Genomic DNA, 25853 nt, shown 5'->3' with positions numbered 1-25853 from the left:
CCGATCAATGTTTCTCTCTCACATTGATCTCTCTCTGTCTCTCCTTTCCTCTCTCTCTCTAAAACCAATAAGAACAAGTGAGGATTAAAGAATAAACACGTATCAAATGCTAGAGGTTATTCTATTTGACAATATTATGGGACACCACTTCGCCTTTAGGACGCTAATGTGAATTGTGACTTTGTGAGGAGGAGCTATTGGGTGCAGCATTTGCTGCTCAGTGATGACTGAACCTGTTTGGTCGCATCTTAAAGGGCAATGTTTGGGAAAGGCCGCTCCATCTGGCAGGGATCAGGCAGTGGCTACTAGTAAATGAGAACTGGGCTAAAACGCTACCTTTCAGAAGAAGGTTGTCTATCCTTGACTGTCAAGGAACTAGACTGAGTGTCCCTCTGCTCATCTGGAAGGCAGTGGCTCTGTTTTGTGTCTGTGGTCGCAGAAGGCCCTCTGGTTGGGGGTGTCCTATGGTGAGACTCCTGCTCTTGACCTCTCCTGACACTACTTCCTTCCTTGCTCAGGCCAAGCCACCTGGAGAGGCGGGAAGGCTAGTGGTCACAGCTCGGCAGCTTGCCTTCAATCCCAGCTCTGCTGCTCAATAATTGTGTGATTTCAATTAAGTTTCTTAACCTCTCTGAATCTCAGTTTATTTACCTGAAAAATGGGGGTGCAATATATAAGTGCCTAGCCTTAATTAGTACATTATTTTATGCTGTGGATGTAACTGACCCCGGTGGCCCCAATCCCAGGATTTGGCTGCCCATGGCAAGATGCCCAGAGGCCTCTGCTGTGCTCTCACCACAATGTCACCCCAAGTCCAGGCTTCCATCTCTTACCAACTGGCCTATTATTTTTTTCTTTTTCTTTAAAAAAAAAAGTATTTTTATTGATTTCAGCAAGGAAGGGAGAGGGAGAGAGATATAGATAGAAACATCAATGATGAGCGAGACTCATTGATTACCTCTTGCATGAACCACAACCAGGGTCAGGGATGAAGCCTACAACTGAGATACGTGTCCTTGACCCGTTCCAAACCCAAACACACTATCTACTGAGCCACACCCGCCAGGGCTGACCTCCCTACTTCTAGTTCTGCCTGCTTTGTTTCCTTTTTCACACCCAAAGCGTGTATTCTTTCTTGAGGGCAAATCTGATCACTTTCCTCTCTTGCCTGAAGCCCTTCAGGAGCTGCCACTGCCCTCCAATTAGTTCCACCTCCTCCTAAAATAAAGTTTACAAAGCTTTGTGCCATGTGCCAGATCACCTCTTCTCCCTCCTCTCTCCTCCTTCTTCCCCCTGCCTCCCACTTCAACCATTCTGAATTCTGGGCCGTTTCTTCTGTCCTTTTGTTCTGCTCTTCTCTTAGCCTAGAATCCTAGACTACTCTTCTCCCATCTCTTTGTCTTAGATGTCCCTTCCTCTGGAGAGGCAGCATGAGGTGCCCACTCTATGTGCTCCCTGGGCATCCATTTATATCCCATCTCGGCACTTAACTCACATCACTGACCATGGGCTGTATCTCCCCCACCCCTTCACCCTCACTCCAGTGCTGCCTCCCCTGGGCCCTGTACAAGGCCTGGCACAGTGTAGCCACTCAATAAACCTGCGGAGAATGAAGAATTCACAGGATGGGGCACGTTCAGGAGGTGAAGGTTAGGTCCCTGCCATCATGCTCCTTTCTCTTTGGGCATACAATCTTCACATGTTTACTTCTGACTCCTTACATTGCTGCCAGAGGTTGTCATTAATTTAAAGCTCTGCCTAAGAGTCTGACTGAGATCATCCCCAAACCAGGCCAGAGAGCACAGCCTGCTCCTGTTCTTTCCCTCCCCTAGACCATGTGCACTTATGACAAGCCGGAGTGCTACACCTCCCACCTAGACCATTCATTTGTTCCTGTTTGTACTCTTATTCATCCTCAAATCTTTCTGAGCTGCTGTTGTGGGTGGGTTGGGCCATCGAGAGACGGACGAGACACCCAGTAAGCACCACATGTGAGCGCAGCCCATGAAACCTTCCTGCGGCCTGGGAGGCATGTTCAATCCCTCTCTCTGTAGATACAAAAAAAGGAGATGGCCCCACATCCCACTTCTCTCTGAGAGCAGCTGAGATTCATGAACAGGGCTGTGTGACTTTGTGGCCCTGCTGCCACCACAGAGCCTTGGCCTGCCCTCCTGAAGCCTAACCCTGTGAGGAGATATGTCTAGAAATGCAAGATCAACTCCAAGAGACGGCAAGAGGAAGGAAATACTTTACACAAAGGGATGAAGGTGTAAAGGTGTGAAGGCAAAAAAAAAGAAAAGAAAAAAAAGAAAAGCATGTTTGGTGAGTAAGGCATCAAGGAAAAGGGCTGTGCAGTGGGGGCAGTGTGGGGCTGGGACTTCACTGAGGGGCCTGAGGAGTGGCAGGATGAGGGATGGACATGAAGGAGAAGAACCAGCAATGGTGGGACATGGGGACCAGAGGCCATATGCCATTAGAATGGAAGCTGAAGAGTCTGAGGACTGGCAAGAGGCCAGAGGCAGCAAGAAAGGGCAAGTTGTGCCAGTCTAGAGATACATACAAGGTGAGGCTCTCAGAGTGGACACAACTGTTACCTTGTCATGAGCACAGAGGGGTAAGACAGGAGGGGGCATGAAGGGTGATGAGGTGGCGGAGAAGGAAAGTGGCATGAGAGGAGGGCATAAGGTGGAGCTGGGCAGTTTGCCCACAGTGCTGGCTATGTGGTAAAGAGGAAGAGGCTGGAGAGGCCACTGGATTTGGCAAGTAGAAGCTTGGGGTCTCACTGGCGGTGGGGTAGGGAAGTTGACTCAGAAAATCAGAGACAGAAGAGTGAGGGAGACTGTTAAAGGTGGATAACTCTCAATACATTTATTGGTGAAAGAAACTAGAGTTAAAGTATTTTCTATTTTATGTTTTTCTGATTGCTGTTTTAAATATTTAGAAGATCTGAACGTGCTTTCAGAGGCAAAGGAGCTACTGTGAGAAAGACCTGAGGTTGAGTATGTGACCCGCCAGCATTGGAGGAGGAAAGGGCTGTCCAAGGAGGGGCAGCCTATCCGGGCAGACGCAGGTGGGGGGCACTGGCCCCTGTACTGTGGCATCGGAGGCATGGCCCAGATTGAGGTCAGTGCTCAGCTGACCACAGCCCCGCAGGCTACTGTCCCCTCCTTAGCCCTTGGCCCATCTAGAGAGCAGAGGAAGCTGGTGCCTGCCGGCAGCAGGACTCTCCCCACCCCGGGTGGTGTTGGCAGGCAGGCTGAGCTTCCCCTGCCTGCTGGTTAAGGGCCTTCAAACTTGGGCTCGCTGCTCCTCTGCACTTACCCTCTCCACACTGCCTGGCAAGAGAGGCAGAGCCTCCGAGGATGTTATGTTTCCAGATCCATTTTACCAGCTAAACCAGATGAGAAACTCGCCCCACCCCTTCCACACTCAGAACACTCAGAAAGTGGCTTTGGAAACAACCAGGAGCCAGGCAGCCAGGGCAGTGGCATGGCTGTTGCCCAAACCTGAAAATGCATCAATTTTTCAAAGACCAAAACCAAGTGAGAGGCTAGAAGAGCTTCTTTTGCCCTCAGCCACCAGGGCACTTGTCACAGCTCCGTGGGAGTCTCAAGCAAATGGAATCAGGCCACTCACAGAGACTGTTCAATTAGCTCTTGGTGAAAATTGCTAACTGGGACATCTGATACAAATGGCTTCTAGCCAGTCTCAAATTCATTTCTTCTGAAGAGTAGATCTTCCCCATGTTGTTACATCTTCACAGTGGGCCTGGGAGCTCCTAGACTCAGCAGCGGCCAGCCCTGAAGGCAGCTGTGCCTCTCACAAGAGCTTTATACCTGAGCAATGCCCCTTCTCCATGACTGAGCGGCCCGCAGGGCTGGAGGCAGCGGCCACCCTCACGGGGGATCTGCTGCTCTCCTGCAGCCCTAAATTGAGTGTAGTGCGGCGGAAAACTGGAAGGGCCAGGTGCCGGGGTCTGATGGGAAGCAGTGGCCAAGGAGCACCGGAGTGAGAGTGCTGGGCTGGGAAACTGAAGCTCTGCTGCAGTTCTCTCCTGAGTGAAGAGAGGGTGGAGCTGGTGGCCTGGGAGCTGGAAAGCGGAGGCCGGAGAGAGGGAGTTGCAAGCAGAGTGGGCCAGGGTGGGTGGGGAGCCCACCAGAGGAAATTTAGCAGACTGACTGATGGGCGCCCACCCACAGCCGACTGGGCACCCCATTTCAAGCTACTGAGTGGAGGGTGCTGCAGCCCCAGGGCCGCCCACACGTCAGAGCTCGGGCCTCTTGCTGACCCCTCTCCTCCTGGGCTCGCTGCAACCTGCTGAGCGTTTTGGACATTCCCATGAAACCACAGGGAAATGAATGGGGCCTAGTTCACAGGCATGGAAAACCCCAGAGGAGAAGGCCTCTGGAGCCAGACATAACAGGCCCTGTGGGTGAGGCTGGAGCCAGGTTTCCTCTTCTGTGCGGCTGAACCCACTCCAGGCCTTCCTATAGGTTCGGCAGGCGGGGCCCAGCTACAGCAAGGCATGGGTTCAGCTGCTTGTTTTTCTAGCTCAAAAGGAAGTCTCCAGAGGCTAGGCCTCCGGAACACGGGCCCTTGGGCCCTGCCAAAGGGAGGCCCAGTGGCTGCGGTAGGCAGGGGATGGGGGCTTGCTGGGGAGCCGGTTGACAGGCAGAAAGCCCTTTGTCAGCGTAAAGAGAAGCCTCGCTCCCTTCCCGAGGTTCAGCACTCTGCTCAGGGAGGCACACGGCAGGCCTGAACGCGGCAGTGCCGGGCTTGCTCATGGCAGAAAACTCCCCCTAAGCAGAACCAGGTGGCAGTTTCGCAGCCTTGCAGAGCTGGGCAATTAGGGCTTGCTGGCTCTGCCCCGGTGTTGACACACATGCCTTTCTCCACTTCTAGCTGCTATCCAACTGGAATCGGAACCGCTGACCAGAGGAGGTGTGGCCACGATGCACAGAGGCCCAGCCACCTCGGGGAACCACCGCAGAGCCCCCAAAGCTTTGCTGCTCTGCTTAGACTCCCAGGCTAGGGGTCTCTTTCATACCCCAGCCCAACAATAGGGCTGCCTCTGTAGCCTAGGACAAGTTCCATGGGGCCAGCAAAGTCACCACTGACATTGGCAGGAATCAATTTTGATTTTAAAGTTAGGCTTTGGGCATGAAGTTCTTCGAAAAGACAAGGGTGTGCTGGAATACACAGTTGTTTGTATATACACACAGATAAGGGAAGATCAGACACATGTTCTGGGAACCAAAGCTGCTTTGGTTTTGCAAGTTGGAGCATGCTTTGCTCACCTTTCTGGATGCTCTTGGCCCCACTGCCGCTGGGTGCAACTCCCATGAGCAGGGCCCACCACCCCAGGCACAGGGCCATTAACAGCTACAGAAAAAAGCAACTGCTGGTCTCAGGCATCTCATTGAACCTGCACAGAAGCCTTGCACAGGAGCAGGAATCGCTCATCTCTACATCCCAGGGCCAAGGGCACATGTAGGTGCTGATGAAATATTTACAGAATAAGCACTTCAGAGACATGATTAGTGTGAAGGCCCTAATCTGCACAGAGGGACAACGGGTGGGTGAGAGGCCAAGTACGGTGAGTGTATAAGTCACACAAACAGAGTGTGGCAGGGCTGTAATCTGGAGACTGGTCTTTTTTACTCCAAAGCCTATTCTCCACCACCAACCTACAGGTGGGAAGGGCCTGCCAGAGTAGCTGAGGTCCAGGCCTACCTGGTGCAAGTGGAGGAAAGGATAATGTGTCCAGGAGAAAAGGGTGTTCTGGACTGGGCAAAACAGGAATCTGAGTTTTTTTGGCTAAATAATGGTTCCTTAGCAATAAAGAGGGGCGTCTCTCTAAGCCTAGTGATTGAGACCTACAGAGGCTGGGGGGTGGGGTGAGGGCGTGCAACCTGAGTAGGATGGCCAGGGCAGTAAGGCCTGTGGAGGTTCTCAGCACCTGGGACGTGGCTTCTTGCATAAAGGCTCCAGCTCCCTTGGCCCCTACAGGGCTCTTACTGGTTGGCTCCTGGCCTCAGCCCAGCTCCCCCACCAAGTCACAAGGAAATGGGCACCTTCACACCTTGCCTTTGGGCCTTCTTTTGGCTGATGGGCACTTGACTCTCTGGGACTCCTCCTGGGGCGTCTACACTGCTTTCTCTGCCTGCCAGGCCCTAGCCCACCTTCTCCACATTGTCTTGTTGAGTTTTCAAGGCTCAAATAACTAGATCAGCAGTTTTCTTTTCTGGGGAGCAGGACTCGCTCATCTCTGCATCCCAGGGCCAAGGGCACGTGTAGCTGCTGCTGATGAAATATTTACAGAACAAATAAGCACTTCAGAGACACGATCTTCTTGATGATCCACAGAAAATGCTGAGGGGAAAACAAGGCCTTTTGGGGGAGTGGGAGTGCAGCATCCAGGAGAAGTTCCCAGAAGTGGTGGTTCGGTTCCTGAGGCTCCCTTCAACTTATCCCTGCTGGAAGGTGGGCAAGTGAACTTGGCAGACAAACTAAGTCAGCTTCTGCAAGTCTAGTGGGACTTGCTGAATCTGCTCTTGTGAGATTCCTATTTGCTGTAGTTGCTTATCACTTAGACCCAACACGAGGTGATGGTGTGCTGAAGTGCATTTGTTGGTCACAATGAATACTCTTGTCCAAGGGCTGCCCGCCTCACTGTAAATATGAAACCCAATTGATTATTAAAAAACCTCTTTCTGGACTATTTCCATAGAAATAACACTTGTCGTTATCACCCACTGGGATGCAGTGTGTTGAGTCTGGCACAGCTCTTCATTAATTACATGTCTTTTAAAATATTGACCCACAGTTTTATGAACTAGGTTCAGAGTGATTTAAATGAGCAAAGTGGCCCTAGTTGGTTTGGCTCAGTGGATAGACTGTCAGACTGTGGACTGAAGGGTCTTGGGTTTGATTCCAGTCAAGGGGACATGCCCAGGTTTCAGGCTTGATCCCAAGTAGGGGGTGTGCAGGAAGCAGCCAATCAATGATTCCCTTTTATCATTGATGTTTCTATCTCTCTCTCCCTCTCCCTTCCTCTCTGAAATCAATAAAAAATATTTTTTTTAAATGAGCTGAAAAAGAAACAATCAACAAAACAGTAAGAAAGTTCACTGCATGAGAGAACATATTTGCCAATGTTATCACCGATAAGGGCCTAATCCCCAACATTTACAGGGAACTCATATAACTTAACAAAAGGAAGATAAAAAAAAAGGGGGGGGGGGGAGGAAGACAACCCAATCAAAAAATGGGCTATGGAACTAAATAGATACTTTTTTTTTTTTTAAATTGATTTTTTACAGAGAGGAAGAGAGATAGAGAGCTAGAAACATTGATGAGAGAATCATTGATCAGCTGCCTTTTGCACAACCTCTCCTGGGGATGTGCCCACAACCAAGGTACATGCCCTTGACCGGAATCAAAACCGGGACCTTTTAGTCCGCAGGCTGACGCTCTATCCACTGAGCCAAACCGGTTTCGGCTAAATAGATACTTTTTGAAAGAAGACAGAAGGAATGCCAAGAGACATATGAAAACATGCTCAAAGTCACTAATAATCCAAGAGATGCAAATCAAAATGACAATGAGGTACCATCTCACACCTGTTAGAATGGCTATCATCAACAAATCAACAAATGACAAGTGCTGGCCAGAATGCGGAGAAAAAGGGACCCTTGTGCACTGCTGGTGGGGATGCAGACTGGTGCAGCCACTGTGGAGAACAGTATGGAGTTTCCTCAGGAAACTAAAAATGGAACTCTAATTTGACTCAGTAATATCACTTCTAGGAATATATCCCAAGAAACTAGAAACACCAACTAGAAAGGATATATGCACTCCTATGTTCATAGCAGCACAATTCACCATAGCTAGGATTTGGAAACAGCCTAAGTGTCCCTCAGCAGATAAGTGGATTAAAAAACTGTGGTACATCTATACAATGGAATACTATGCTGTGGTTAAAAAGGAGTTCTTACTATTTGCAACACCATGGATGGAACTGGAGAGCATATGCTAAGTGAAACAAGTCAGTCAGAGAAAGATAAATATCACATGATCTTACTCATTTATGGAATATAATAAACAACATAAACTGATTAATAAAAATAGATCCAGAGACAGAGAAACATTAGACCATCAAACCTCAGAGGGAAGGTAGGGGAGAGTGGGGGTAAGGAGGAGAGATCAACCAAAGGACTTGTAGGCATGTATATAAGCCTAACCAATGGACACAGACAATAGGGAGTGAGGGCATGAGAGTGGGGGAGAGGGGGATAATGGTAGAATAAGGACACATATGTAACACCTTAGTCAGAAAAGAAATTTTAAAAATTCAGCTGAGTTGGGTGGTAAGTTAGAGTGTGAGGCCAGTGTCAATACCTGACTGGACCCCATGGTTCCATTTCCCTGACCAGTTGCTCCAAGTTCATCCTTTAGCGAAGCACAAGATGCAGAGGCGGCCCCTGTTTACCCATGACTTAGAGACACTCCAAGAAAATTGGGCACCTGGAACAACGGACTTCTTCAAAGGCAGCTCAGGTCAGGCCTGGGTAGCCATTCATGGCTGGGAGGACCAGTCAGTTCCATCCAGGTCTCCTACGCACTGCTCTCCTTGGCAAAGGCACTGCACCCAAGGCTCTCTGGCCTCAGCCTGGCTGCCCCCACCTGGGTGGAAGCCCTGCTTGATGCCCTGCAGAGCCCTGTGTGGTTCCCTGGCTGCAGCTATCCTCCCACGATCAGACCTCTTGTCTCTCCCAACAACCACTGCAAGGGGAGAGTGTCTACTTTCCCTTGTTAATGGTGTCTATGCCAGTCCACTTAACACCAGTCAATCTTTATGAAACTCAAGACCAGTTCCTTATATGCCACATTTGGGTGTTGGTGGAATTACTGCCAAATTATTATTTGCAATAACGGGAAAACCTAGCCATTGGTTTTGCCAGGACATCCTTACAGGCAGTGTGCAGTTCAGCAGTGTCCACAGTCAACCTCCAGAGACCACTGCTGCTCCTCTGCTCACTCTGCCCAGGAATGGCCACAGTAGCCGTGCCAGCAGCAATGACACCCACCCTGCTGAGCACTGAGGCAAGCTGGGCCAGTGGCCCAGCACAGAGTTCCAAGAAACAAGTGGCCATGCACACAGGTGTGCAAATGGAAGTGACAACCCATGTACTCTGTTGGGGAATGCTCATGGAGTTTTGGGGAGAGATGGCCATGTACTCTGTTGGGGAATGCTCATGGAGTTTTGGGAGAGATGGGGTGGGGAGAACCATTCTTCTCCCATTCATGATCCTTAGTGGGTCCCTCTCACTCCAGAAATGCCTGGTAAGACAGAATGCAGAGCTTTATGAGCTAGTTCTCAATTTTGGCTCACCAGGGCCCGGCCAGCCTCTTTTCTCCTAGTTTCTGTCCCTTGCCCCCATACTGCCACTTGCCTCCCTTGGGTGGACTGGGCCTCCCACATTGACTGCCCAGGCTCCCAGTATGGAGGCTTCCCTACATGGAGTGGGCATGTCACTGGGAGCCTGCTCCTGCACCCTCTGCACACCTCTGCCACGGCCCTTGTTAGTGCTCATGGGTGTTGTTTTACACATGTCTTCCCCGAGTGGCTGTCTGCCTCAGGGAGGAGGGCCCTTTTGGTTGCATACACTTGGGCAGTAGTGGCACTAGCAGGTGTCTAAAAAAATTTGCTGAAAAGCAAAGAAATGGTGTCTAGGTCTGGGCTGGAAACACTAGCAACTGGTCCTCCGACTATGAGGCCCGTGGGCAGCCTCCTGAAGGCCCTTCCTCAGGCATTGAGGAATGTCTTAGGGGTCACTTTCTAAGTTGGCCGGGGGAAATGGCCCATTTGTTATGTAATGCAATTCTGAATATGTTTCCTGAAGATTCCTATTTCCCTTGCTCCAGCCCAGCTTTATTGGGGCTCTGACCAGCACTGGCCTCAGGTCTCCAGGGAGGCCTGGCCTGGATGGGAAGGATGAGCAAGGTGGGCAGGGTTCTCCTTTGGGGACAAGCAGCTTCCCTTTATATCTGAGCTTAGCACAGCAGCGACCTCCTATGTTCTTGCTTACTACAGTGAGGGAAAAATGGGGAGTCATCCACTGGCTGCCTGGTAACGGAGGCAGGTTCACCCCCCTACCTCAAAGACCCAACCTAAAGGTTCTTCCATGAAGATGGAGTGAGAAAATGTATAACACTCTTATCCAGGATCTGGCATGTTGCTAAGTATTTCATACATATTCATTATTATTATTTAAGGTGATATGGGTCTGCTGTTATTAACAGAAAAATGTTAGGAACATAGAACACGAGGGGTAAGAGCAGAGACAGCCTTCTCCCGGAGCTTGTCAGTCAGATTTGTTGTGCATCCACAGTGCCCCAGGCATCATGCTGGGCAGGGGCAGAAATACCGCCCTTGCCCTTGGGCACAGGAATTAGAAGATGGACCTCCCATCAGAATTTTCTTAGAGTCATAAGTGGCCTCTTTCCTGGAGCATTTATTTCCTGAGCTCCCACAAAGTGTTCTTAGCACTTTGGGCAATGGATCCCTCAGATGATCTGAGCAAAGTGGTTTTACGCTCACACCTGACCCACAAAAACGTTTCCACAAGGCCAAAGGCAGGAGCTTGCCTCCGCATGCAGGCTAGTGCTATGGATCTGAAGTTCACGAACAACATAAGAGTGACATCTGATAACACTGACAGTAGGAAAAGCCTAAGAGGGTGAAGAATTCCTTCAGCTTCAAGAAAGAACTCTGAAGAACCTGATAGGGTTTTTTTGGGGTTTTTTTTTTGTTTTTTTTGTTTTTTATTTTTTTTTAAGAATATTTATGATACAGAAGATGGTAACCAGCTAACCGGTCTTTGATCTATGCTGAAGATTACTGAGAAGAACAGATTTACATTAAACTGAGGGCTGGTAGAACTAAGAAGGAACTTTCTAGCATGAAAAATATACTAAACAATTCAGTTAAAAGATGACTTAAAAATTATAGCCTCATCTTGCTTGTCTGGAACTCAGTCCCACATACTCTTGAATATTTGAAACATGGGGAGAACCAGGAAAGCCAGCTACAAAGACTCTGAGCAGCCAACACAGGTGTGGGAGCCAGGCGTCGAGTGAGACTCGTGGGGAAGTCACTCAGAGCCTCTTTTCTTCATGAATAATTCTAACCCTCCACTTGGCTTCCTAACTAATCTCACACCCCCACGGAGCCACACACTCACACCAGGCTGGAGAGTGCGAGGGGCTTCTTCTGAGGTGACTCAGTAAAGCCGAATGGAAACACCTGTACTGTGAGGCATCCAGTATAGATGGAGGCGAAGGGCGTGTACAGCCTAGCAGACCACAAGGAAAACACTAACATCACAATCTAAACACTACAAATAATCCTAAATCTTAGAAGGGCCACATTATGTCCAGTTGACACTATCAAACAGTGGGTGTTTAAATTAAAAGTTTTGGTGCTTAAAATAATCCCTTATCAGGTGACAACATGATTCTATTGAACAATTCCCTCCCTAGGGTTCCAGAAGACTCAGACATTCTGGTATTTAATGACCATACTGGCCTGCCCCTGTGTGAGACATGGAGGAGGAGAGACCCAGAAGGGCACATGAGGAAGCTGCAGAAGAGTGAGGGTGCTGGCATTCCGAGAGGAAGGGTGAGCTGGCACCCCTGCCTCTGCAGGCATCAGTCCTGAGTGCTCCCACAGCCCTTCAGTTCTATGCTGGTGACAGTGGGGTCTTCAGTGGCAGGAAATGAACCATGTCCTTTAACATCCCCGGACACTTTCACATTTTCAGAATAGCTGTGTAAGTCTGCCACTGCTTCCACCTGACTCAAGGGCCATGAGTTGGGCATCTGCTGAGTCCCTCAGTAAGATCATCTGGGTGCTGACCACTGGAGAAGTGCACCAAGAAGAAAAAGTAATCATGTTCACTTCCTCTTCAATAAATGAAGCAGCCTCTCAGTGGTTTATATCAATTGATGGCCTTTGTCATCAAGCACAGCAATTCCTTTAGGCTCTGGAGGCTTCCTGCCCAACCAAGAAAAAGCCACAATGCTCCAGAGAGCTGGGGAGTGGCAGTGAAGACAGATCTGAAACACTTCCCCACAGAGAGCACAGCCAAAAGCTGAGAGAGCCAAGCACGTCTGGTTACCTGCCAGGCAGCTGCAGGAGGTCACAACCACGGGCACCTTTCTTCAGGCTCAGAGCCAGCACGTAATCATGTGGCCCGTTTCCTAACTAACCTCCTTGAGAGGCTCTCAGGCCTCTGTGGCCTAGGCCTGAGATCTGGACTTCCAGGTACCCAAGAGAGGGTGTCTACGCAGAGGGATTTGCTGCTCTAAGTATCTGCACATGTCCTGGAGTCTGGCGCAGTAGACCAGCACAGAGGGTCTGGAGGGACACGTCCACTTGCCAGGAACTGTGGGCCTGATTATCAACCAGCGAGTAGCCTGGATGTCACCAGCCTCTTCTAGAACGCCTCAAAGTCTTGAAAGGGGGCAGGCCTCCTTGGGTTTAAAAGCTGCCCAATCTAGCCATCTGCTCAAAAAGCTGGCCTTAGGGGCTGAAGAGCAGGCTCTTACTTCATTCCCTCCGCCCACCTGGAATACAAATCTGTGGATGGACAAACACACAGAGGCGGAATAAGAGGCATGACTCATGCCAGGAAATTCTGAAAAAGGTAGAGATGTGGCAGGTAGAGGTATAGAGAAAACAAATATGCCAATTGTACCCATCCTCTCTTATGGTCAAAGCATGTCATCACACGCTATAAAGCAACTGGAAAAAAAACAAGCTGAAGGGCTCCAAGTCACACTAGCTTGCTGCCCCAGGAGGCTCCCCAGAATGGTGAGAACTGCAGTCAGTGTAAAAAGGATGAGTAAAGAAAAAGGCCAACTTGTACAAAAGAAATTTAACTCAAGGAGGAAAAAACGCTGTTTGCTTAATACAACCCTGTGTTAAATCAACCAAGAAAACATTTACTCTCTTTAATAAGGTCTTTGAGACTTTCTAAAGTGTTAGTTTCGAGAGATCCTGGGGTCCTAGAATTTTCTGTCTTGCAGGGAAATCTCTTGGGTCATCCTGGGTAGTTATTGGAGCTGCAAAGGGAGGGCTGTGAGAATAACAAGAATATCTTCACCTTGCCAGCGCAGGGCTGGTTTGGGTCTCTACTCTCCTTGTACTCTTCCTTCATCTCTCCAAATCTCAGCAGAGAAAAAGTCAGTGTAACTGCACAGGATTCATAATCCTCAAACTGGGACAGCTGAGACTAGAAAGAGCTTAAAAACACACAGTTCTGTGCCATGACCCAAGCAGCCTGATGGAGAGGAAAGCTCCCAGTCGCCACCTCCATCCTCTGGCATTAGGCAAGAGCACACACGACCGCAGAGATGAGGGAAGCCCTGTGCCTGGCTGGTGGGTGGCTTAGCCAGGTGGCTGAGGAGAGCTGCAGGTGCAGACCTTCAAGGTTCCAAAGAGGTAGGAAAGTTTCCTTTCCTGGGAGACTCAACAGAAGCCCAAATTTGCTTCCATGGCAACAGAAATCAGAGGAAGTGGGATGGGACAGATGACAGTGATTGATTTAAAGAGATGTGGAGGAGGGAAAAGATATTAAATATACCTATGAAGCAGTTGAATAACTTTTCTCTTAAAGATCTAAGACAAAAGTGATACTTTGGTGACCTTGGGATTAGACATTCAATATTCTTCCAGGGAATTGGGAATAGTAAGAACAGTCTGGGCTTTGGGTCCATCACAGTTTTTTGGATTCTTGCTCACCTGTACCAGCCACAAGAGCCTTTTGTAAAATGGAAAAGGCAAAATCTTCTCCACAAAGTTAAAATAAAGAGCCACAGTCTTGTGATAAATATCAGCTTGTTTTCTCTCAAATATAAAACCGATTCTATTAATCTAGCTCCTAGAGTACAAACCATCACTGCCACATGTCAAACTGAAAAATATTCCCAAATTGAAAGCTCATCTTGGTGACAAGTAAAATCAAGTGTATACTAAAGAAAATTCCAGGGTAATTTTTCATAATCTAAAAGTAAGTGTATGGCCATAACCAGTTTGGTTGAATGGATAGAGCATCAGCCTGCAGACTGAAAGGTCCCAGGTTCGATTCCAGTCAAGGGCAAGCACCTCGGTTGCGGGCACATCCTCAGTTCGGGGTGTCAGGAGGCTGACCAATGTTTCTCTCTCATCGATGTTTCTAACTCTCTATCCCCCTCCCATCCTCTCTGTAAAAAATGAATAAATAACTCTCTATCCCCCTCCCATCCTCTCTGTAAAAAATGAATAAATAACTCTCTATCCCCCTCCCATCCTCTCTGTAAAAACCCTTCTCATTGAGATCAGAAATAAGACATGGATGCTTAATGTCATCACTTCCATTAAATACTGCACAGTACAATAAGGCAAGAAAAAGAAATAACATAGTGTGAGATTTGGAAAAAAAAAAAAAAGTAAAGCTGTTACTACTTGCAGATGATATGACTCGGTATCCTATTTAAAAGCCTAATATGCTAAGTGTCTATTCATCCAGTCAGCTGTTCAACCAATCAAGTATAATATGCTAATGATATGCTAAGGCTGTTCAACCACTTGCTATGACATGCATTGACCACCAGGGGGCAGACAGTTGACCAGTAGCTATGATATGCACTGAGCACCAGGGGGCAGACCCTCCAACCAGTAGGTTAGCTTGCTGCTGGGGTCTGGCCTATTGGGACTGAAATGGGCTGGACACGCCCTAGAGTTCTCCCATGATTCCTCCCTGGCCCTGATCATGTACCGTGGAGTCTCTCGACCTGGCCTGTGCCCTCTAGCCATCTGGAACCCCTCAGGGGATGTTGGAGAGCCGGCTTCAGAGGGACCAGTTGCTATGATATGCATTGAACACCATGGGGCAAGACACTCTATGCAGGAGTTGCCCCCTGGTGGTCAGTGTGCTCCCTCAGGGGGAGCACCGCTCAGCCAGAAGCTGGGCTCATGGCTGGTGAGCACAGCAGCGGTGGCAGGAGCCTCTCCTGCCTCCACAGCGGTTGGACATCCCCTGAGAAGTCCCAGACTGCGAGAGGGCACAGGCCAGGCTGAGGAACCCCCTCCATGCTTTTTGTGCACTTGGCCTCTAGTCTTTAAAATAAAAAATAAGCTATAAACAAATTATTTAAATTTAATAAATAAATTTAACAAGGTCACTGGATATGGGGTCAATAAAAATAAGCTATATTTCCATATATCAGCAATAAAGATAAGAGGAGATTTATAAATACCATTTAAAATAGTATCACAAATATCAAATACCTAGGAATAATCTAAGGAAAGATGAGGAAGACCTCTACATAGAAAATTATAAAGCATTACTGAGAAAAATTAAAGAGGATCTAAATGAAGACTGACATATACCATGGCTGCTGAAAGAAAAATGCCAGACACAAAAGAGAATATACTGAATGATTCCATTTACATAAAGCTCAAAGCCTTGCAAAACTAATCTACATGTTTGGAGTTTTAAGATGATGGATTCCTTTGGGATGAGAGAGAGGGCATAAAGGAAGTTGCTGGAGTCTGAAATGTTCTATTTCTTTCTTTTTTTAAAAATATATTTTATTGATTTTATACAGAGAGGAAGGGAGAGAGATAGAGAGTTAGAAACATCGATGAGAGAGTCATCGATCAGCTGCCTCTTGCACACCCCCTACCGGGGATATGCCCGCAACCAAGGTACATGCCCTTGACCGGAATCGAACCCGGGACCCTTCAGTCCCCAAGCCAACGCTCTATCCATTGAGCCAAACCGGTCCCGGGATGAAATGTTCTATTTCTTGATTAGGGTAACAGTTAAGTGGGTGTGTTCATTCTAATACTCCTCTGAACTAGATGCATAAGATTCTTGTACTGTCTTCATGTCATAAATTAAAAAGATGTTTTACAGAGTGAGTTTATTGTAAAAATGTTTCCCAGTGTGCACTATGGAGGGAAAGAGTGGAATGGACATTAACACACACCGAGACATGGAAGAGGGCGTCTCTGCATGTGCACTGATGTGTCTGTATGGCCTCTATCCAGCACCAACTCCCACTGTGGCTTCCACGTGTCCAGCCTTAAAAAGCAGCAGGAGCTGAGGAGCTAGTGATTGCCACCAAGGGCTCAGCGCCCTGACCTGCAGATGGGAATCCTTTGCTGAGGCAATTTAGTGCTTTAAAACGTGACTTTAGGCTACATCCCTCCCCCATTTCCTAGCAGCAGGAAAGGGTGTTGACGCACACAATTCATTAAGAGCTTCTCCCTGCCCTGGCCACATTATATTTGTGGGAGACTGGGTTACTGTAACCCAAGGTAATGTAAGCAACACAGGAGGCAGCCATGCTGACCCGGGCCTTGCTGCCCTCCCTGTGGGGCCCACAGCAGTTCAGCACCACTCTGCTCAGCTGTCCCAGGCTCGCTCCGTTTCATGTGGTGGAGGCAATATCCCAGGGAGAAGCCTGCTGGCTCCATCTCCGGTTTACAGCTTGACCTTGGGCAGGGCACCTCTCAGGGAACTGGCTGCCCTCTCTGTAAGATGGGAGTGTTCATATCCCCTTCTCTTCCTGTAGGAAAAACTGAGGTCAAATGAACACTGCATTTTGTCACCCAAAATATCATTAACGTTGCTGCATGGAGTGAGGTGATGGGAGGAAACAAAGCTACCACCTATTTCTCTGTGCGGTGGGAAGGTGAAGTACATCCTTCACCAATCACCACCTTGAAAGTACAACTTAACATGATGATGCCCAGCAGTAAAGGCTGTGATGGAAACAGTGAACTCACATTCCAGCCAACTCCAGCATGCACATCGCAGCTGCAGGCTCACTCCCATGAGGTCACCTCTGGCACCTCTCTCCAGCTGCATTGCTTCCAATTTCCCCCAAAGCCCTCCTCCGCCTGACTTCCAGCTCCTCTTTTGCCTAAGCAAGGGCTTCCCCAGGACAAGAAAGGCATTCTTCCTTCTAATTTGGTAGTTTCAGTGGGAGGTCTGGAGGCTCTCAGGTCTGGAGGCTCTGCTTAGCCTGAGGAACTGGCCTCAGGTCCAAAGTGCAGACACTAAGTGTCATTTCCAAATACTGACAAGTATTGGGTTTGGTCTGAAGTTATCAGAGCTGCCGGGACCGATCCTCTCTGCTTATTTAGGCGAAGGAAGGAGACAAGAACAAAGCGAAGAAGGAAACAAATTAAACTCAGGGCTTTACACAAGAGCTTCGCTCCCTCTCCTCCTCAAGTTGACGGCCATGAAAAGGTGCTCCTTGGAGCTCCTGCCATGGGAGCATAAATTGCCTGACAGCCCAGCTGCAGCCCCTGTGACCCACCACTGCACTGGCATTGAGGCCACACGTCCCTGGCCAGTGACAGAGCACTCTGGGGAGGCCGGAAAGATGTGAAAATCCTCTAACAGGTAACTTTGGTTTGAGGACTTCCCATCAGCCTGGGGAACCTTTCTGAAAACCAGACTGCAGCCTAAGACTCTTCCTACCATCCTCCTTTTCCCCGCTCCTCCCCAGGGATCAGAGTTGAAAGCTCTCTCCCTGCTTTCTTCTCTGCCCTTCGGTTCCTCAGAGGCCTTCCCTCAGTAAATCTGGTGCACATCTAATCCTGTCTTGGCACCTGCCCCTGGAAGACCTGAGCTAACACAAATGGTCCTGGAGTGGATCCGAGAAAAACAGACAGAAAGATGGAATTTGGAGACTGGCTCACTCACTACCTGGGGGGCAAAGGGGACACTCTTCTGAGCAGTATGTGGGACACGGAGAGTCCTTAGTAAGAGAAGTGGCACAACTGCTCAGAGAAGACCTGGGAAAGAGCCTTTAATCCCAGTGTGACGACTAAAGCTCCTGAAAGCCCAGAAGGCCCAGGACTGGGGAGCTGGCTGGTTACTTTCAGGTGCGCTGATGGTCAGCAGGGGACAGTGACAGTTTGAGGGTCCTTAGCAAGTGGTCAAAGGCTAAGTGGGAGAGCCCGAGGGTCTCTTTGGCAACTTACAAAATGACAGCCCCCACTTCCCTCAAAAGGCTGGCAATGCCCCCAGTACCTGGACACAAGCAGAGGTCTCTCCCCTCTCCTCGGGAGCCTCCCACCTCCTTTCTGGGTTGCCTGGCCCACAATGAGGGTTGAATGCCAGGATAATCCAGCAGGGAATGTGCTGGGTTTGACAAGGGAGGAAAAAGATTTTGTACCAAGAGTGAGAAGAATTAGTTGCTAATTGAGGGCTTTAATAAGGGGGGCAGGAAATAAGACCAGGTGAGCAACAATTCATTGATTTGGGGGTAATTTCTTGAGATGTGGGATTTAGCACTCTGGCAAAGACCCTAAGGCATGGGGCAGACTGCTGCCCAGGAGCCTGGAGAAAGTTGACAGCCAAGGCTGAGCAAAGTGAAAAGGCATGAACTGTCCTGGCAAATAGCTGAGTAGGAATAGAGGCTGAGGGTAGGGGCTATACTGGAATAGATATATTACTGTGCCCAGAAGCCCATCAGAGAGAGAGGCCTGTGTTCTGTGGAAGGATCTGCAGGATACCCCCTTCACCAGGGTCATCAGAAATGTACCAGGGAGTCCAGCTGGTGTGGCTCAGTGGTTGAGCATCACACCATGCACCAGGAGATCACAGTTTGATTCTTGGTTAGGGCACATGCCTGGGTTTTTAGCTCAATCTTGGTGTGAGGAATGCAGGAGGCAGCCAACCAATGTTTCTCTCTCATTATTTTTAAAAATATATATATTTTATTGATTTTTTTACAGAGAGGAAGGGAGAGGGATAGGAAGTTAGAAACATCGATGAGAGAGAATCTTCAACCAGCTGCCTCCTGCACACCCTCCACTGGGGATGTGCCCACAACCAATGTACATGCCCTTGACCGGAATCAAACCTGGGAACTTTCAGTCCACAGACCGACTCTCTATCCACTGAGCCAAACCAGTTTCGGCTTCTCTCTCATTATTGATGTTTCTCTCTCCCTCTCCCTCTCCCTCTCTCTCTCCGTCTCCCTTCCTGACTCTGGAAAGGAAAAAAAAAGAAAGAAAAAGGAAAAGGAAATGCACCAGTGAGATGCCAACATCACAAAGGAGTTTGGGCCGAGACCGGTTTGGCTCAATGGATAGAGCGTCGGCTTGGGGACTGAAAGGTCCCGGGTTCGATTCCAGTGAAGGGCATGTACCTTGGTTGCGGGCAATATCCCCAGTAGGGGGTGTGCAAGAGGCAGCTGGTCGATGACTCTCTCTCTCATCGATGTTTCTAGCTCTCTCTCTCTCTCCCTTCCTCTCTGTACAAAATCAATAAAATATATTTTTTTAAAAAACAAAGGAGTTTGGTGGTGGCATTCCTCCGCAGGCCAGAGAGGGTCACAGAGAGGCAGTCCCAGAGCTGGGCTCACTAACACCCCTGGGGATGAAGGAGCTGAGATACTAGATCAGAGGTCTGAACCACCAGTGATGGTTACTGCCAGGATTCTTTGACTGCATGTATCTAGGCTCCAGTGGGTAAGAGAAAGAGTCACCATGGAGAGATGGAGGGAGGGTGGGGTGATAATCAACACAGATCAGAGGAGGGGCAGGGAGAGAGATGTGTTGAACCCATAGGAACCTAAACATCATTCCTTTGCCCAACTGTGAACAGACATGTGTCAATCCTGAGAGGGATAATACAGCCAAAGGCGCAGAAACTTTGCAATGAAGGTCTGGGTCACACTAACAGCTAAGCTGCCAAGACCTGCTAGATGCTAGCTGAGGGTGAGGACCAGTTGGGGCTCCAAGTTCCACTATGATAATGGAGGTGGCAGTTTGTCCCACTCCTTATGGGGAAGAGGCCCGGGGTGACTGAGCACAGCAGCGGTCTTGAGGCAGGACTGTTCTCCCACGTGGGACGTGAGATTCCTCTAATCAGCAGCTTTGGCGGGAGGATGAGCCACAGGCCTGGCCAAAGCTTTCTTCGAACCTGATTACAGGCTGGGGCCCTGCCCACCAGCTTTCCTTTCCCTGCCCTCCTCTTTCACAGGGGCAGGCTGATGCCACTGTCTGCAGCCTCCCACCACTCCCTTCATCCCCCATACGTCTCCTGCACATTAATCCTGTCTGGAAGTCTGCTTGTAAGTGCACCTGACCTGACCCAGCATGGCCTCCATGATGAGAACAAAACAACAGAAGGAGACTCTCAGTGTGACCCTGAGCTTTGTCTTCTGGGTCTGCCCTGCCTGCACAGAGAGTGTCCTCCAACTGCGGGCAGGCTGAGCAGGCCAGGCCCAAGGCAGGCCAGCACATGAGAATCCCTCAAGTCCAGAAAGGGTTGACTATGTGATTAGGGGCTGGAGGAAAGAGTTTAGGTGGGCTTGCAGGGGCCCAGAGCCCTGCCTCACCTGGATACCGCCAGAAAAGCCAGTGATCTGAACTACAAAGTGACCTCGGGCTGGGCAGAGGAGAGGACAGAGGTGAGAGCAGAACTGCCCTGTGCTCTGGAAGGCTGCAGGGATACTGTGCTTCAGTGTGGGTATAGGAAGGTGGAGGCTCCTCAGCTAAGGACAATCAGTCCCATTGGAAGCTCTCTCTCTGATACCTCTAGAAGTGGGCTATTAGCTCTGATGATACAGAGATGCCAAGATGAATCATCTGGTGAGACAAACAGAATATTTAGTTCCATCTGTTTAGAAAACTCACCCACCCAAGAGTAAGAATGAGGTGGGGAGCAGGTTGTGGGTGTCAGGGAGTCTCTGGACCAGGACGAGGCACAGTGCACTGTCCACTCAGGTAGGTACAAGGGCAAGCACCAGTTTACACAGTCACATCGCACATCACATCGTTGCATTCTCCCCTCAACCTTGAGATGTGACATCACCTTTATGTTTCTGATGGGTAGGCTACATCACGGAGTGGACAATGACCTGCCACAGAGAGTGACTGGCCAGACTCAGGTTTACAATTTCAAATCGAGACTCATTCTACCAGACCAGGCAGTCTACCCACCCAGAGGTCTGCAGGGATTAGAAATCCCCGAGTTTCCAGACAAGGGGCTTCTAGTGAAGGTCAGCCTAGCAGAGGCTAGCACCAGAGCTCCCTTGCTCTCTAAGCTGTGGAGAGAAAGGCAGGTGACACGGGCTTTGGAATCTGTTATAGCCAGGATAAAGTTCAGGTTCGGCTCTTGACCACAATATGACCTTGGGCAGGTTAACCTCTCTGATTCTGGTTTGTAATCTGTAAAACTGTGGCAGTTAGTCTGTCTTGAGTGGTTTTGAAAATAGAGATAAATGGTGAAGCCTGTAGCCCAGTGCTAGTGAGCTGTTCTTCTTCTTTTTTCTTTTCAAATCCTCACCCAATGATATTTTTCCATTAATTTTTAGGGAGAGCGGAAGGGAGAGGGAAAGGCAGATACATTAATATGAGAGAAACACATTGATTGGTTTGGTTGCCTCCCGCATGTGCCCTGACCAGGGCCCAGGCCCGGGGGAGCCTGCAACCGAGGTACACGCCCTTGACCAGAATTGAACCTGGGACCCTTGAGTCCGCAGGCCAATGCTCTATCCACTGAGCCAAACCAGCTAGGGCAATCCTATCATTCTTATGCTCCATAGGTCAGAAACTTGAGAGACTGAGAACAAAATGTAACCTTGCAAACAAATTTGGCTTGTGCAATTTTGTCTCGTGTATTCAATGCACCAGACAAAATGATAGTGAAACATAGCAGTATTACTATGCTTTAATATCAGGCAAAAAATGGTAGGCAGTTATAAATACTGATAACTATAATTACTTCTATATTCACAGAGTTAAATTAAATTTTATAGCTTATTTTTTCTACATGTTAGTTCTTTAGAATCCATAAACTATCCAAATAGGTAATTTGCCCTCATGTCATGAGTAATTTAATCCTTATCATAATCCTACAATAAAGGAAAAGACAAAGAACCTAACTGCCCAGTAGTTAGGTTCTCTCTGAAAAGATTAAACCCGGTCTTCCCATCCCTTTATCAAAAATTATTTGCCAGCTGTAGCTGGTTTGGTTCAATGGATAGAGCATCAGCCTACGGACTGAAGGGTCCCAAGTTCGATTCCAGTCAAGGGCATGTACCTCAGTTGCAGGCTCCTGACCCTGGTTTGGGGCATGTAGGAGGCAACCAAATGATGTGTCTCTCTCACACAGGTGTTTCTCTCTGTCTCTCTCTCCTTTCCACTCTCTCTGGAAAATCAATGGAAAAAAATATTCTTAGATGAGGATTAAAAAAAAAAAGAAGAAGAAGAGAGAAAAGAAAAGAGTATCACAATAAAGCTAGTCTTAAGCTTAAAAAAAAGTATTATTTGTCAGGTCTTGGGCTAGTCACTAAGAGTACTGAAATGAACAAAACAAGTAGTGGTTTGAATAATTAATTATTACAAACTAATTCTGCGATATCAAACTAATTTCTTTCACATGTAGACCCTCATCTCTCTGCTGCTGCTGCCGCCTTCATGTCATTTGGTTCCTTAGGGCCAGAGTGAATATCCTCATTTCATAAACATGACTATTACACCAATATTGGGATTCAGGCACTCCTGGGGAAATGACCATGACCATGAACAGAGGAACATAGGGCAGAACCTGGGAGAAATGAAAAAATCATGATCAAGCTCATGGGGTTCTCCATGCTTCACTTCACAATTTCCAAGTGGGAAAAGGAGTTTGCCTTTGAACAGAGTGTATCACACACAGCTGAGGGCTATCAGAGGCGTGGGAACCAGCTTCCTTCCGAATCAAGGGGGTTAGTTGCATCCAGCACTCATAGACATAGCCCTGCTGGCAGGGGAAAACAGAACAGAATACATGAGATGACTTCTCTGGGAAGGAGAGGCAATCAACACTCTGGGCATTCTATATACTAAGTCAGTGATGTTTTTAACACGTCTTCCTACTCAATCCCATGATAATCATGCCAGATAGGTATCCTTAGTCCCGCTGACCTTAACAAATGAAGAAACCTGAGGCTCAGAGAGGTTAGGAAATTTGTCCACAATTTGAGAATGAACCCCTGATTTGGGGCATGCAGGAGGCAACCTCAAGGTTGCCTCTAAGACAGGCAAGACAGAACCATAAGGAGGGGCCATTGAGGCACTGGATCACATAATTTCCTATCCAGCTTCCCACACAAATATTTTATTTTACAGGTGTTTGGGGGCCAAAGCGTACTTATATTTAGAACCCTGAAATTCTCCTCCTAAACATCGCTTTCGCTGATACATATGTGATCTGAACTACGAGGTTCAGGAGCTAGGGGTTGGACCAAGAAACAGAGGTAGGCTATTTTCTCCTCTCAGCTTCAAAGACAACCTAAGTTGTTATCATTGGACCATATGAATTTATAGGAAAGAGGGCCAATGCCCTTCTCCCACTGAACCAAAACCCTGCCAACCTTTGTTTCAGGGAGTGAAGAGTGAGGCCAGAAATGGAGTCTGTAAACACTCCTGGGCATAAAGATCTGTTTCTGCTGCCACAATCTCCATGTATGGGGCTGCCATCCACTGCCATCCAGCAAGTGCAGGGAGTATGAGGTGGCATCGATAAGCAGGGTAACAGAATGGCATGCCAACCAGCTTGAGACTTTGTTTCTCCTCTTCCCACGTGATGCTTGCCCTTATCACCCAGAGACTTGCTCAATTGTCCCCTGCTAGTCCCTGGACTCCAAAGAAATCCAGCCCTATTTCTCTGTTGAATTAAGCACTGCAAGAAGCTGAGATGGTAATTCCAACACCATGGCTTATATAGTGCCATCCAAGAGGAGGAAGGATGGTGTTAAGGATGCATGGTCAGCCTTTCCTAAATGATTAACTTGGTGGGAACCGAGGGTACACAATAGCTCACCAGGGCATCCAACCTCCTAAACATAAATTACAAAGGGTAATGATACCTTGAAAGCAACATGAGAGGAGATTTGATCATGAAGAACCAGGAACCATCTCAACGCATAATAAAGCAAGAGCTCTGAGGAAGACACGGGTTTCCCTTTGGAAGACAATGTACAGTCCCACTGGAGTATGACTATTTGATTCCTTTCACTGCATAAAATTAATAGCTTGGATATTTAAACATTCAGACCAGGGCATATTGTCCTCAAGTCCATATTGAGGCTGTTCTTATCACTGACTGGAGTTTCCAACATAGCAACTTGGGACAACAGGTTGTCTATTCTCTCCTCAGAGTAAACATGATAATGTGACTCTGCCTCAAACAGCTGTGGCCAATGACCGTGAGCAAGTGCCCTTGACTCCAGCTTCTGCAAATACAACAATAACAAAAGGAAACTCAAGTGCTCGCTTTGGCAGGACCTATGGTAAAAGAAAAGTCTTCAGATTGTTATGAGGATTAAACTGGATAGCAAGTGTAATGTTCTAGTACTGTCCTAACCCCCAGCAGATTTTCTCAATGGTGGCTGCTGTCTTATTTACCATCATAGTCACTGTCATTATAGGGGCATATTCCCTTTGCCTCACTCACCACCACTTCTACTGTCTCATAGACAGAAACGCACAGTCACGGATCAGTCTGCCACCCTTCTGATAAGGCCACCAGGTTAAATCTCTAGAAATCCCCAACTACAAAATTCACGAGGTAGACACTTACAACAAAACCTGCAAACATAAGTATAATCAGACAATGTCAAAGAAAGCCAAAGTCACACAGTGAACCAAATTAGCAGGCACATGGCTAGAGATAAAGCAGGGTGGGTCTGGAGAACAGCTGGAGCCTGGAAAGGAAGGTCTGCTTCGGGACACACAAGTCAAACATCACAGCTGCTCGTATACAAGCACTTCAAGTTCTCTGTTTAGAGGCAAAAGGAGAAATATTTTCCTGCCACCTATTTTCTAGTTCAGTCGTGAAAAGTGTGATTCTCTCCCTGACAATCCCTTTGTAGGAGAAGCCTGGTATAAGAAAGCCCACAGGTGCTACCCTTGCTGGACATGGTGAAGTGACTCCCTTTCCCACTGAGTGGCTTACTTGTTGCTGTCGCGGTACTCATAGATGTGACACCCTTGAGGCAATCCAGTCTCATAGTCCAGAGTGAAAGCAAGCTTCAGCTGAATAAAGAGAGAAGAGAAAAACAAGTAAGGTTTAGGCAGCATGCTCTATTCATTCTGAAGCTGAAATTTAAAAAAAAAGCAAAAAAAAGCAAAAGCAAACTCCCTCTAGCTGATGTACTGTGGAGAAGCTGGGCCTGCCACTTCTGGGAAGAGCCCAGGCCCCACAGGGACACTGTTGTTACCAGGACTCTACTATTCATTTGGCATGCAACCAATTATTTATTAAGCACCTACTTTGTGACACTGATCTGACTGACAGGGAAAGAACAGTGAACAGTGGCAGAAAACAGCCTCATTCATAGATCTTATAGTCCAGTGCAGGAGATAGACATCAATCACATAAACTAATGACAATAGATATAAAAAATTTAAATTAAAATAGGTCCTCTGAAGCAAGAAAGAACTCCCATTTTCTATAAAAGTAAATAACTGGATTAGGACGGAGAAAAGAAGGAGAGGGTTACCTGGACCATAGGGAGGAAGGATGGGGGAGCAGATGGTTCTCCTTGGCACAGAGCACAGAGGCCATGGTGCAGGAGTTCCAGGACCTGAAGGATGGCTGGAAAGCCAGAACTCACTTACAGGGTCATGGTGCACAGTGATGCCTCAGAGGAAGGCCAGGGCAGAAAAAGCAGGACCTTCTTGCTACATTAGAAATTTTGACCTTTACCTTAATAGCAAAGGAAGGACTATGACATGTTTTAAGGAAGGGATGGATATGATCAAAGTTATGCTTTACCAAGATCCCTCTGGC

At 48.1% G+C, this 25853-nt stretch overlaps 1 protein-coding gene across 8 annotated transcripts in view; it reads right to left on the bottom strand.

Moving 5' to 3' along the window:
* DIS3L2 (DIS3 like 3'-5' exoribonuclease 2) overlaps nucleotides 1-25853 on the bottom strand; it is a 279142-nt gene that overhangs the window by 12818 nt on the left and 240471 nt on the right. For all 8 annotated transcript variants that reach the window (XM_036420607.2, XM_045575690.1, XM_036420600.2 and 5 more), the window contains one exon: nucleotides 25017-25096. In XM_036420607.2, the coding sequence (XP_036276500.1) occupies nucleotides 25017-25096 (80 nt within the window). The remainder of the gene's footprint in view (nucleotides 1-25016; nucleotides 25097-25853) is intronic.

The sequence above is a fragment of the Pipistrellus kuhlii genome, unplaced genomic scaffold, assembly GCF_014108245.1.
Source record: "Pipistrellus kuhlii isolate mPipKuh1 unplaced genomic scaffold, mPipKuh1.p scaffold_m20_p_7, whole genome shotgun sequence".
NCBI classification, from domain to species: Eukaryota; Metazoa; Chordata; class Mammalia; order Chiroptera; family Vespertilionidae; genus Pipistrellus; species Pipistrellus kuhlii.
Note: the sequence above shows the minus strand (reverse complement) of the source record. Positions and strands in the feature narration are given on the sequence as shown.